Here is a 13,042-nt window from a genome sequence, read left to right as displayed (position 1 = left end):
GGAAGCAGTCTTCGTAAAGGTCAGAGGCTCCCTTCTCCCAGAGACACACAGGGGGCCTAACCATGGGAAACCCCTCCCCCCTCAAGCAACACTGGCTGAGAAACTACTAAATTCCTACCTCAAGAAACTAGAAAAAGAAGAGCAAAATAAACTCAAAGCATAAAAAATAAGGGAGAATAAAGATGACAGCAGAAATCAATGAAATTGAAAATAGAGAAAAAACAAATCAATGAAACAAAAGCTGTTTTTTTTTACAAAGTCAATAAAGTTAATAAGACTTTATTAAGACTAACCAAAACAAACAAACACACACAAAAAAGACAAATTACCAGCTTCAGGATTGAAATAAAAGATATTACTACAGATCTTCCAGACTTTAAAAGATTAAGAGAATGCTATGAATAACTTTACACTCCTAAACTTGACAACTTAGAAGAAATGGACCAATTCCTTGTAAACCACAAACTGCAAAATGTAACCAAGATAAAATAGATAACATGAATAGTCTTATAGCCATTAAAGAAGTTGAATTCATAATTTTAAGGCCCATGAAAAAGAAATCTCCAGGCCCAGATGGATTTAAAAGAGCATTCAAATAAGAATTAACACTAATTTTACAGTTTCTTCTGGGAAACGGAAAAGGAGGGAACACTTCTCAACTGACTTGTATAGGGCCAATATTACCTTGATACCCAAACAAGACAGACAGTTAAAAAAAAGAAACAAAAAGAACCTACATGCCATTATCTCTCATGAACTTAGATGAAAAAAGTCCTCAACCAAATAGTAGCAAACCAACAATAAATAGAAAAGAAATATTAAAAATGCCTAGATGGGCTTTATTTTAGACTAGAGGCCTGGTGCATGAAAATTTGTGCACGGAGAGGGGGGCGGGGGGAGGGGGCGCGTCCCTCAGCCCGGCCTGCTCCCTCTCACAGTCCAGGAGCCCTCAAGGGATGTCCTGCTGATGGCTTAGGCCCGCTTCCCATGAGGTAGTCTGACCTCCCTCTGCGGGAGGTGACCGGGACGATCAGGGGAAGGCAACGCCCCCATTATGCTGCTGCTGCCACTGCCGGCCACCGTGACTGCCTGAGCCTCGACCCTTGCAGCCACTGGGACTTGCCTGAGCCTCGGGCCAGCCCTGGCAGCAGCAGCCGCCATCCGCGGCTTGCCTGAGCCTTGGGCAGCCACTGCGGCTTTGTCTGGAAAGAGTCCGGAAGACATCCACCCTAATTAGCATGTTACCCTTTTATTAGTATAGATATGCAAAGCTGGTTCAATATTGAAAATCAATGTAACCCATCATATTAATAGGCTAAAGGAAAGGTAGAAGGAATATTATACGATCATATTGATGTTTTTTAAGTAATTCACTTATTTTTATTTCCTTTTTTTTTTAATCCTCACTCGAGGATATGTTTTTTTATTGATTTTAGAGAGAAACATCGATTGGTTGCCTCCTGTAACCCTCAACCTTCCAATTTACAGAACAACACTCCAAGCAACTGAGTCACTCAGTCAGGGTGATATTGTATCTTTTGCCAGCCAAAATAAAAAGTTGAAAAAATCCAGTGTTCATTCATTAATAAAACTTTCAAATTTGATCCTGGCTGGTGTGGATCAGTGGTTGAGTATCAACCCAGGAACCAAGAGGTTACTGATTTGATTCCCAGTCAAGGGCACATGCCCAGGTTGCTGGTTTGATCCCCAGTAGGGGGCTTACAGGAGTCAGTCAATCTATGATTCTCTCATCATTGATGTTTCTCTCTCTCTCGCTCTCCCTCCAGGGAGTGATTGATGTTTCTATCTCTGTGCCAGGGAGTGGTTGAAAGTATGAAAGGCAAGTGCATCCTGGGACAAGCTGTGTCATAGTGGGTGCACATGGTAGCAATAAGCCATACCTACCCATATTTTAATTTTGTTGTATATATTCAGCATTTCTATTCTGCCTTATCCAAAAACTCCATAAAATAGTTTTATTTAAGTATTGTTATATTAAAGTTCATTTATCTATTTATTCATCAAATATTTTTTGTTGGCTTTCTTAGTGCTGATCATACTGGGGATAAAAAAGATGGGAAAAGAAGTGTGATGGACAGAATTGATCATAGGATGGATCTGGAGCTGGTATTTGGTGTTATATATATAAAAATATATATATTATTGATTTTTTTACAGAGAGGAAGGGAGAGGGATAGAGAATCAGAAACATCGATGAGAGAGAAACATTGATCAGCTGCCTCCTGCACACTCCCTACTGGGTATGCGCCCGCAACCAAGGTACATGCCCTTTGACCAGAATTAAACCTGGGACCCTTGAGTCTTCAGGCTGACGCTCTATCCACTGAGCCAAACCGGTTAGGGCTGGTATTTGTTTTTAAAGCTTTGTTTTTGCTGTGACATATATTCTGTATTTTCAGTTGCAAAGACAAAGGTTTTAGTGTTCAATTAGCTGGTAAACTTGGTCTTCAATAATTACCCTTTTTTTCTGTTTGGAATGCATCTTGTCAATGTTGATTCTTAGTTTAATTGTTGTCACTTATAATACATAAAATAATAGTTCATCTTACAATTAATGGCATTTCAGGCACAATGAGATCTGATAATATCTAAAACCAACTATTTTTGCAGGGTTTTTTTCTTGATTAATTTTAGAGAGAGAGGAAGGGTGGGAAGAAGGAGAGAGGAACATCAATTTGTTGTTCCCTTTATTTTTGCATTCATTGGCTGCTTCTTGTATGTGCCCTGACCAGGAATCAAACCTGAAACCTTGGTGTATTGGGATAACACTCAAACCAACTGAGCTACCCGGCAGGTTTTGCACTTTTCATTTGAATATTTTACCTATTCTAGTTTTATTAAACATTTAGAGGAACCTTTAACAAGTTGAAAGTCTGATGATAAATGCTAATACTGTGTTACTTACATATATGTTGAAACCTCATTTCCTCTTATTTTTCTTCTTTGTTTTTCAAGTGTCAATATACAGTATCTGGTTTTATGACAAGAATGACTGTCACCGCATAGCCAAACTCATGTCTGAGTAAGTATATTACTCCACAGATTTATTAATGACATATGAGAGATGAAAAATTACTTTTCTCCCTACTTCTCTTTGTTACTAGAGTGTACTAATCTCCCTCTAATTATGTATTTCACTCTAATTTCCTGTTTATTCTCAAAAATTTGGAAAAGGCAGAAAAGTCTAAAGAAATCTATAATCCTTTATAATAAAAGCCTAATAGCAAATCAACCGAATGGCGGAACAACCTGTGGAATGACCGGTCGCTATGACGCGCACTGACCACCAGAGGGCAGACGCTCAACGCAGGAGCTGCCCATATGCCCAGGCCAGCCTAGGCGGGTGCCAGTGGGGGCCCCCGACCCCATTACCCTGCCTGTCACTCCACAGATTGGCCCTGATCGCCAGCCAGGCCTAGGGACCCTACCCGTGTAAGAATTTCATACGCTGGGCATCTAGTCTTTTATAATCCTACTACTACACCCAATGTGTGTTGTCCTGTTAGTTTGTTTCCTTTTGGTCTTTTTCTTTATGTATATGTGAGGTTGATGTCCTTAATTGTTTCCTACAAAAATAGGATCATACTGTATGTACAGCCTAGTTTCATGTCAACAGCATTTTTTCAAAGCATTAAATAGCCCTCTGTAGTGTCCTGCATATAGATTGTAATTTAACTAGAACCTTCTGAGGGTGTCATCTCTGTGCAGTGCCCAGTCTAACCACCATATCCAGTTTAGGTTCTATCCAGATTTTCACTATAACAAGTGGGACTCTGTTCAGTAGCCAGAGGAGAACTCCTGCACACATCCATGTTTACCTTGAGTGAACTTATTTTTGAACCAGATTCTAGTTTACTAAGTCACCAGTCCATTGCTGTATTGTGTTCCAAGAGATTTTTTTTGTAAGAATGAAATTTGGAATTTGGAAAACCATTTTCATTGAGTTACTATTCTAAAGGGTGGTTCAATGTCCTTTCTCAAAGTAGCCGGCAGAAGCCACCCCACATGGCTTATCTGTATTGCTGGTACTGCCAGTCTGGAGTTTAGGTGGCCAAGACACTGTGGCTCTCAAAGGGCCTGAGAGCTCTGGGCAAAATGCACCGTGGGCACACTTATTCTGGGCACTTCTGGTTCCTTTTCAGTGTTCCTTCTCAGAAATGTTGACCTCTCTTCCCCGTGTGTCAAATCAAGATTCCCTTGTTATCTACGTGTTTAGAAGAAAGCAGTCTTGATTGTTGAAAATAATCTTATTTTAAAACTAATTCTTAGAAAAATATAAATAAATAATTAACCCCAAAAAGCTCACTTCCAGGTATGTTTTCATTTTAAAAGAAGCACCTGAGGCTAAGGAGTCCCAGTTGGATGTTAAGCAGCTCTGCTTTGCCAGCTTTGGCTGTAGCCACAGGGCAGGCCATGTTTAATGCTGTGTGCCCCCTGAGGATTTTTCCATATAAACCTGTGTCACTCATATTTGAACATGTGTTGACTCTCTAGAACCACACTTTCTTTAGAGCATATTTTCTCTAAAAATGATAATGAAAAGCCATTTATTTGAAGACTTTTTTTTGTAGTTTTGAAAGTAACAGCAAAGGCAGCTTACTTCTATTTACTTAGAAGACATAGATTTGTTGATTTTTTGGTTATCCTGAAATCCAGAATATATTTTAAATATCTAAACTTTGGAATATATTACTATAGTTGACCCTTGAACAACACAGAGTTGAACTCCATGGGTCCACTTAGTCGTGTATTTTTTTCAATAAATACAGTACTATAAATGTATTTTCTTTATCATCTTTTAAAATAACATTTTCTTTTATCAGGCTCTCAATCAACAGTAGGCTATTAGTAAAGTTTTGGGGGGAGTCAAAGCTATATGCAGAATTCAACTGTGCAAGGAATTGGTGCCCCCTTACCTGTATGTTGTCCATACACTGTATATACACTTCCTCTTGAAGATTGAGAGCTTTTGGGACCTGAGTGAGAGAATCCGGCTTTTTTAGCTCTAACAGCTATTCACAGGAAACCTTTCTGAGCTTTGTTTTCTCTGTCATTTCAAGTAGTACCCCTAACGTAAAACTTCAGATGGTAAATGAAGCTGAAGACTAAAGGCCTATCTGGAAATAATTGTATTGAATATAAAAATAAAATGAGGAAGTAGAAACAGGAAGCAGAGAGGGAAAAGAAGAGCAGACAAGGTTCTTTCACTAGAATGCCCCCCAAAAGAGACATTTGCTTAACTTTCAGCTTGTTTTACTCGAAGTGGAGAGGTATTGAAAGTGATTAGAGAATGCCCTTGTGAAACTGTTGATAGGGAGTTTTCAAGAGCCTGGCCTGTTTATGTCTGAAGCAAATACCTTATATATTAACATTAACTTTGTGATAAATGGCATTCTGGACACCCAAGATAAAAAAGACTACTTTATCTTTCTTTGCCTGTGTGCAACTTCGATTTGCTACATATTTCTAAATGTCACATCTGCTAACCAAAAATTCAGGTAAAATTCTTCTTGGCATATTATGTGTCTAAATAATTATGCCTGTCAGTGTCCATTCTGTTAAATTTAGATCTTCCCATCACTGTTTTGATAGCTGCAATAGAATAAAAATTCTCCAAGTAAAGAATTGATTTATTCCTAAAGTTGTTTATACTCTAAAAACTGAGAAGCTGTTTAGGGAGAGTGAGCAAATTTCTAGACCTGTACTGTATCTAAATTTGGAAATTCTCTTTGGTCAGTGGCAAAGTTGAAAATCCACTAAACTTGAAGAATATTGATCCTCCTAAAGAGGAAATCCAGTCTTCCAGAAACAATTTAATAATAAAACTTGTTTTAGTGTTTGCCTACATAAACTGTAAAATTTGGAGAACTCAGGGAAGTCAGCTTTATTCCTAATCTTACAGATAGTCTTAGGGGCACAGTTGAGAATTTGTGAGGAAAGGAGAGAAGCAAAGTCCTCCTTCACAGAGTTAGAATGGAAAAGGCCTTAGAGTCTAAGCCTCATTTGAGGGTCCCTTCCATACCATCCAGTAGCTCTGCTTTCAGCAGTGGTGAGCTTTGTAACCAAGGTGGCCAGTGGGTTGTTAGAAATGTCTTCTTTTGAACCAAAAGCACAGATCCAGTCCAGGTCAGGGGAGAGGTGAATACAAGAATGGGCAAGCCAAGCAGCATGGTGGGGGGTGGTAGAAACAGACTGTGTGACCAGAGTCCTTGATGAAGGTAGATTCAGGCTGGGGGTGGCCTATAACTGAGTATAAAATAATCTTTTTACTGAATTTTAAAGGAGTGCCTGTTAATTATCGAAAATGAAGAAAAGTAAAAGCAAAGTGAAATTGCTTGTAATCCACCATCAAGAAATAATCAATGAATATCTCTCCATTTTTGCTACAGGCCTCACAGTTACAACAGTAAAGTATTTCTTTCCCAAGAGATGATTACCAATATGGATGTCAACATTCTAATTGGTCTGATCCTCATATCACCTGCCAGTCTTCTTTCAGTCTACCGTAAAGTCCATGGTTCTATCTTTGGTTTATAAATAATAATCCTATTAATGACATTATTACCTTAAACCATCCTTTTCTAAATAGGAATCCTGCCTCAGGAGAAGATTCTGAGGTCAAATATATTTGAAAAATGTATAAGCCCACCCTTCTTAGAGAATAATAACACATTTTAGCATATTAAAAACTCAGAATGATTCTGCTGTTTAAAAAAAAAAAATCTGTGTAATATTGTTTAACCCAATGTTTTCCAGAAAAAAAAAAAAAAGAACCATCTCACACTGGGAGTTCCTGATGGACTGTTTTAAAGTAGGGAACTGACACAGTGGCCTATTCTGTCCTATTCCTCTTAGTCCATCAAAAAGCCTTTTGCTACTGAATTGTTTTATTGCCTGTCATCACTGTCTGAAAAATTCTCAGGTAATACAGTTATCAAGTTGTGACTGTGCCCATAATATTCCATGGCCGGTAGGCCTATTCATTACAGTTGGGAATGAACCTGAATAAATCTTAAAAGGAACAAAAAAAGATTGGTTGCCTTGTTCAAATTTATTGTTATTCCAAGCTTGAAGAAAAATATAAGAAACAGTAAAAAATCCTTGTGCTCACTTACCTATCTTTCCGTTCCTAACATTTTGCTATAATTGCTTCAGACCTTTATGTGAGGAAAGGGGCAAGAGAATATTCCTAAGAAATGAAACCTCACAGATGGATATAAAGACCGCAACCCTATAAGTGACGTTCTTGACCCTCAGTTTCTTGCTTTAAGTATTTTCAAGTACAGAATTAGTGTAAGCACCAACCAAAATAAAGAACATTGTCGCAGTCACCTGACCTCAGTTGCCCACTTAGTGATTTTTAAGGAAAGAAAAAGGGAAACCTTATGTTTGCTTGTAGTGCTATCATTCGCTTTTAAAGATTCACCAAGACCTTTATTTTCAAGAAACTAATCTTTCTTCTTGCTAGCCCACTGTCATTACAAACTTTCCACCGTGAGTTGTTCAGCTGTGCAGACTTCCTTTGTCTTAGTAGCATTGCCCATTTTCAAATTTCTTTACCATTTAGTTGACTGATTTTAAGATACTTCAAAAAAGAGAGAGATAATTTAGTAGAGCTTTTTTTCCCCATAGGGCAGGGCAAACTTCTAATTACTAAACATTTGCTCTTTTTACTGTCCTGCAATGACCCTTTGAAGCCCCAGGGCACCTTACCTCATCCTTAGCTCCGAATGCTATATATGTTTAATTTTTAACTTTCTATCCTTGAACCTCTCATGTATGTAGGATCTCTGACTTTCTCATGTGTGCAGCGTTCTTATACATAATACATGTAATTAAATTTGCTGGTTTTCTGTTGTCAATCTGCCTCATGTCTTTATTATTAGAGCCAAAGAATCTTGAGGGTAGAGGAAAGTCTCTTCCTCCCACACACCTTCATACTTCTGTGTTTTGGAGTTAAAAATTTGGTTTGTGCAAATAGGGAAGCAAAATTTGCCACTGCAAAATGTATTACTTCGGCATGAGAACTGTTTTAAGGAACTGTAGACTTAGAAGCTTTGGCCTTCCCACAAATTGACTAAAGGAATTGAAGATAGAAGGCCTGCTCTGGAAGGAACTGTCACCATAGATAACCACAGTGTATGAACTGGTCGGGGCAGACAGGGAGAAACCTACCTAGCAAGGCCTATTTGATCAGAGTCCTTCTTGGGACCCATTGTCTTTAGAGGGCCCAGCAAATATTTGTTTACTAAACATTAACTCTTTCATTTCCCTGTGAATTGCCTTACTTCCCTTTGAAGTCCCAGACCTTTACCTCCTTCTCTTTAGCCCAGAATGACATATATACCCCATTTTGCCTACTATTTTTAGAATTCGTCATGCTTATATGAATTCCCCCGTGCATATGTATTAAATCTGATTTCCTCCTGTTAATCTGAGTTGATGTAAGAAATATCCAAACCTGTGGAGAATATGTGTATGAGTTTATTTGAACCAGACTGACAGTATATGCCAGGGAGCAAGATCTCAAATGCTCTGCATAGAATTGTAATGTACCTATTTCTAACAACTCTGGTATGGAATTCTGTATTTTTGTCCTTCTCACAGTGAAATATATTGGTTGGCAATGCTGCACCATAAATAAAATGATGAATTGGTCAGTCATATATTCCAGGGTGAGGTAACCAAGGCTCTGTGTTTTGTATTGTGAGGACATTGTGATCGTGACATTTTTCCTGTACTCTTGGAAAATGACCCAGAAGAGTTCTTGGGTGAGAATGTGTTTTAACAGGTGTTGCTAAAACCTGATTCTCGTCTTGTAGGGTGGTAGAAGAGGAGACACGGCGCTCCCAGCAAGCTGCGCGGGATAAGCAGAGCCCCAGCCAGGCCAACGGTTGCAGTGACCACAGGCCCATTGACATCCTGGAGATGCTCAGCCGAGCCAAGGATGAGTATGAGAGGGTGAGGCTGCATGCCCCTGGGAGGACCAAAGGGGAAGAGACTTTCAGGGGGCTGGGACTGGGGAAGTTACCTCCAGGGCCAGCAGAAATAATTCAAAAAGAAAACCTGTCTTTTAGTTTTAAGCCTAAGAGATAATAAATTTGCTTACCTTACAGTCTTTGAATTGGCATGAAAATTGAGAATTTTTCCCCCTATTCCTGTAAAACTACTATGGGAGAAAGTGATTGTGGAATGCAGAAGTTAGCTGCAACAGGTAGTTCTGGAAAAGCTTCATGCCTCGTCTTCACCTCTGCAGCCTCTGCTAGGTCTTGGGAATTTATGTTTATTCAGTCTGTTATTGGTAATAAGTGCACCACCTTCATTAAGTATCATTTGGAATTTTACACAAATGAGAGGCTTTTCTAGAATTTTTTTTCTTTATGTTTTGTATTTTAGTTTAAAAGTTAACTGATAACATTTTCTTCCCAAAATTGAATGAAGTAGAAGCTGTAGGCATTCGTTAGTTTATTCGGTACGTATTTATGAGCTGTCCATGTTGTACCAAGCAGTAGACATTTCCTCCGCGGTCCTCAGACCTTGTAGCTTTGGAACTTTCTTGGCGTTTCACTTGACATCAGCATTTAAAAGCCCCACACTTGAAGGAGTGATACTAAAGGCTTCCACTTTGTTTCAGCAGAATTATAATTGTCACCTTATTCTACAAACATTGAGTTAAGTACTTTTTCTCATTTCTTGTTTAATCCTCACCAAAAGATCAGGGAACAAAATGTAAAAAGCACTCTCTAAACTCTATTTCCCAGTTCTACTCTAACACTGGCCTCTAGGTCTTTTTTTTTTTTAAATATATTTTATTGATTTTTTTACAGAGAGGGATAGAGAGTTAGAAACATCGATGAGAGAGAAACATCGATCAGCTGCCTCTTGCACACCCCCTACTGGGGATGTGCCCGCAACCAAGGTACATGCCCTTGACCGGAATCGAACCTGGGACCCTTGAGTTCGCAGGCCGACACTCTATCCACTGAGCCAAACCGGTTTCGGCTGGCCTCTACGTCTTAACAGGCATTCCTTGAGAAGAGGTTCCAGTTGGTCTAGTGAGTTAAAAACATTGTCAGCATGGCTCCTCTTTTTTATAGGCTCTAAGTGCTCAAGACTCTGAGAGGTCTTTGCAATAAATAAAGCAGTAACACCAGTTTCCAAGTTGATTTGACTATAGCACCATTTTTCACATACTAACCTTTAAGAATCTAGAGTTCAAGGAACAGTGCTCTGGGAGGTAGTTTCCACCATAAACTACAATAAACCTGCATTCAAACACCAAAGGAAGTCCCACTTCTTGGGTAGAAAACTATACATTCAAGCCCATGCGAAGTTTCAAGTTGTACCAAACTCCTCAATGTCTCATCGAGAATTAGGAGGAACCTATAGATCTGTGAAGATTAATATAGGAAAGGAGGTCTTCTCTATAATGAATTCACTGATTCTTAGGAAACTGTATGGAGAATAAATTTCTAGAACCATTTTCTAAACTTTTAAGTTACCTTATATTTCCCAAATTTCCTTTCATATCCTTAATGAGGCCTATGTTATCTATATAGATGCCTTGTTCTGTTTTTATAGAGGGCTTTTAGGAATGTGGGGAGAACAGAAATTACTGTTGTAAGAAAATTCTTTCATGGTATGAAAGAAATGTTGTCTATGGTTAGATTAAAACTAAATATTTGGGTATTTAGTTAAAACTTTGATATTTACTTTTTAATATGTTCTGTTTTTTAAAACTGCCTGCAAATAGATAGAGCTTCCATAAATGATAGTTTTGTTTCTTGTCTGTATTTGGCCTATTATCTAACCAAATGGAGTTGGTGTTAGCAGTGACCTCTGAATTCATATCTTAGTGTTTGGACAGGTTCCCCTCAGCTGCCACATGGTTCCAGATGGCCCCTTTATTTATCTTTAAGGAGAGACTTGGGAGATTGACAGAAACAAGAGCAGGGGTGCAAGCTAGGCCTCAATGATGGGATTTAATCCCAATTCTAAATCTCCCCTGTCCGGTGTGGGCCATGGTAGTGCCTGCTACGGGCCAGGGTGGATCTGACACTGGGAGCCTGTTGCTATGTCACAGAGTCGGTTGCAGCTCACCTCCAGGCAATTGTTACCAAATTTTCCAGCTTCTCTCTGAAAATGACAGGCTGAGATATTTATGTAAAACCTCTCATTTTAACTCGGCCGGTGTGGCTCAGTAGTTGAGCATTGACCTATAAACCAAGAGGTCAAGGTTCGATTCTTGGTCGGGGCACATGCCCAGGTTGTGGGCTCGATCCCCAGTAGGGGGTGTATAGGAGGCAGCCGATTGATGATTCTCTCTCATCATTAATGTTTCTATCTCTGCCTCTCCTTCCTCTCTAAAATCAATAAGAATATATTTATTTTTTTAAAAAGCTCCCCATTTAAAAAATGTTCCAGAACATTTTATACTGCTGTTTTAAGAATTTGTTATGAACAGTGTTTTAAGTTTATGTTTTCTCTAGTACAGTTCAATTCCACACATTTTTCATAGTGTGTTGATACAGATTGATGGTAATGTTGCACAAAGAAATATGTTAGAAGATATTTCATAGGCTTTCACAGACTACTTTATCTCTATTTAAATGGGTAACACTTCATAAATGGTGTTCTGAAATAATATAAGGGTTAAGGCATTTAAATAGAAAAATTCATATCATTCATTCAATATTGGAGTATCTACTCCTATGCTAACACATACATTTATAGTATGGTATCAAGAAAAATTCATCTGTCTCTGGAATTTGAAGTTTAAGGCTTTTCTTTTTATCTAGAGTGTTCTGAACTGTTTTTGGTGCTCATTTTGACCTAGATAATGCTCACTAGATGCCGATCAGATAACCCAAATAGAACTTTAGTTTCTAAAAATGCATAATTCCATCTCCATCTCTTTTTTTAGTATTCTCTTTCAGAACAAAAATATTTTCACTTTTAGTGTTACATACAAGTTAACAAGAATTTATAATACTTTACGACTTTTATCATCTGTAATTATGATGTGTAGAGACCTAAAATGTAGTTTAATTTTTAAGAATATATGATTTCAGCCGAAACCGGTTTGGCTCAGTGGATAGAGTGTCAGCCTGTTGGACTCAAGGGTCCCAGGTTCGATTCCGGTCAAGGGCATATACCTTGGTTGCGGGCACATCCCCAGTAGGGGGTGTGTAAGAGGCAGCTGATCGATGTTTCTCTCTCATCGATGTTTCTAACTCTCTATCCCTCTCTCTTCCTCTCTGTAAAAAATCAATAAAATATATTTATAAAAAAATAAAAAGAAGAAGAGAAAAAAAGAATATATGATTTCAACAAATGATTGGAAACAATTGGCCATCCATATACAAAAAAAAAAAATAACTAACCTAAATGTAACACCCATAACAAAAATAAACTGAAAATGGCCGAAACCGGTTTGGCTCAGTGGATAGAGCGTCCGCCTGCGGACTGAAAGGTCCCAGGTTCGATTCCGGTCAAGGGCACGTGCGTTGGTTGTGGGCACATCCCCAGTAGTGGGTGTGCAGGAGGCAGCTGATCGATGTTGCTCTCTCATCGATGTTTCTGACTCTCTATCCCTCTCCCTTTCTCTCTGTGAAAAATCAGTAAAATATATTTAAAAAATAAAATAAAATAAACTGAAAATGGATTATAGATCTAAATGTAAAACATAAAACTAAAAATTTAGAAGAAAGATATATTTACTGTGTGACCCGGGTACCACTCCTATGTATTTACTATTGAGAAATGAAGCGTTTGTCCACACAAAACCTGTGAAGGTTCACAGAAGCTGCATTCATAAGCACCAAAAACTGGAAACAACACACATGGCCTCCTATGGGTGAATAGTTATAAACAAACTGCAATGTAGACATACGGTGGAATACTGCTCAGCAATGGCAAGGAATGATCATTAATACGCACAGCAGCTTGAATGAATCTTCAGAGGCATTATACTAAGAGAAGCCAGTATTTCGTCATTATCAGAAAGACAAAACTAGAGTGA

General features: G+C 38.5%; 1 protein-coding gene across 2 annotated transcripts in view; it reads left to right on the top strand.

Annotated features, from left to right (window-relative positions):
* DCP1A (decapping mRNA 1A) overlaps nt 1-13,042 on the top strand; it is a 50,046-nt gene that overhangs the window by 19,973 nt on the left and 17,031 nt on the right. For both annotated transcript variants that reach the window (XM_079794720.1, XM_079794721.1), the window contains exons 4-5: nt 2,977-3,043; nt 8,844-8,982. In XM_079794720.1, coding sequence (XP_079650846.1) covers nt 2,977-3,043; nt 8,844-8,982 — 206 coding nt within the window. The remainder of the gene's footprint in view (nt 1-2,976; nt 3,044-8,843; nt 8,983-13,042) is intronic.

This window comes from Cnephaeus nilssonii (genome assembly GCF_951640355.1).
Source record: "Cnephaeus nilssonii genome assembly, chromosome: 17".
Taxonomy (NCBI): domain Eukaryota; kingdom Metazoa; phylum Chordata; class Mammalia; order Chiroptera; family Vespertilionidae; genus Cnephaeus; species Cnephaeus nilssonii.
This window is presented reverse-complemented; position numbering and strand designations above follow the sequence as displayed.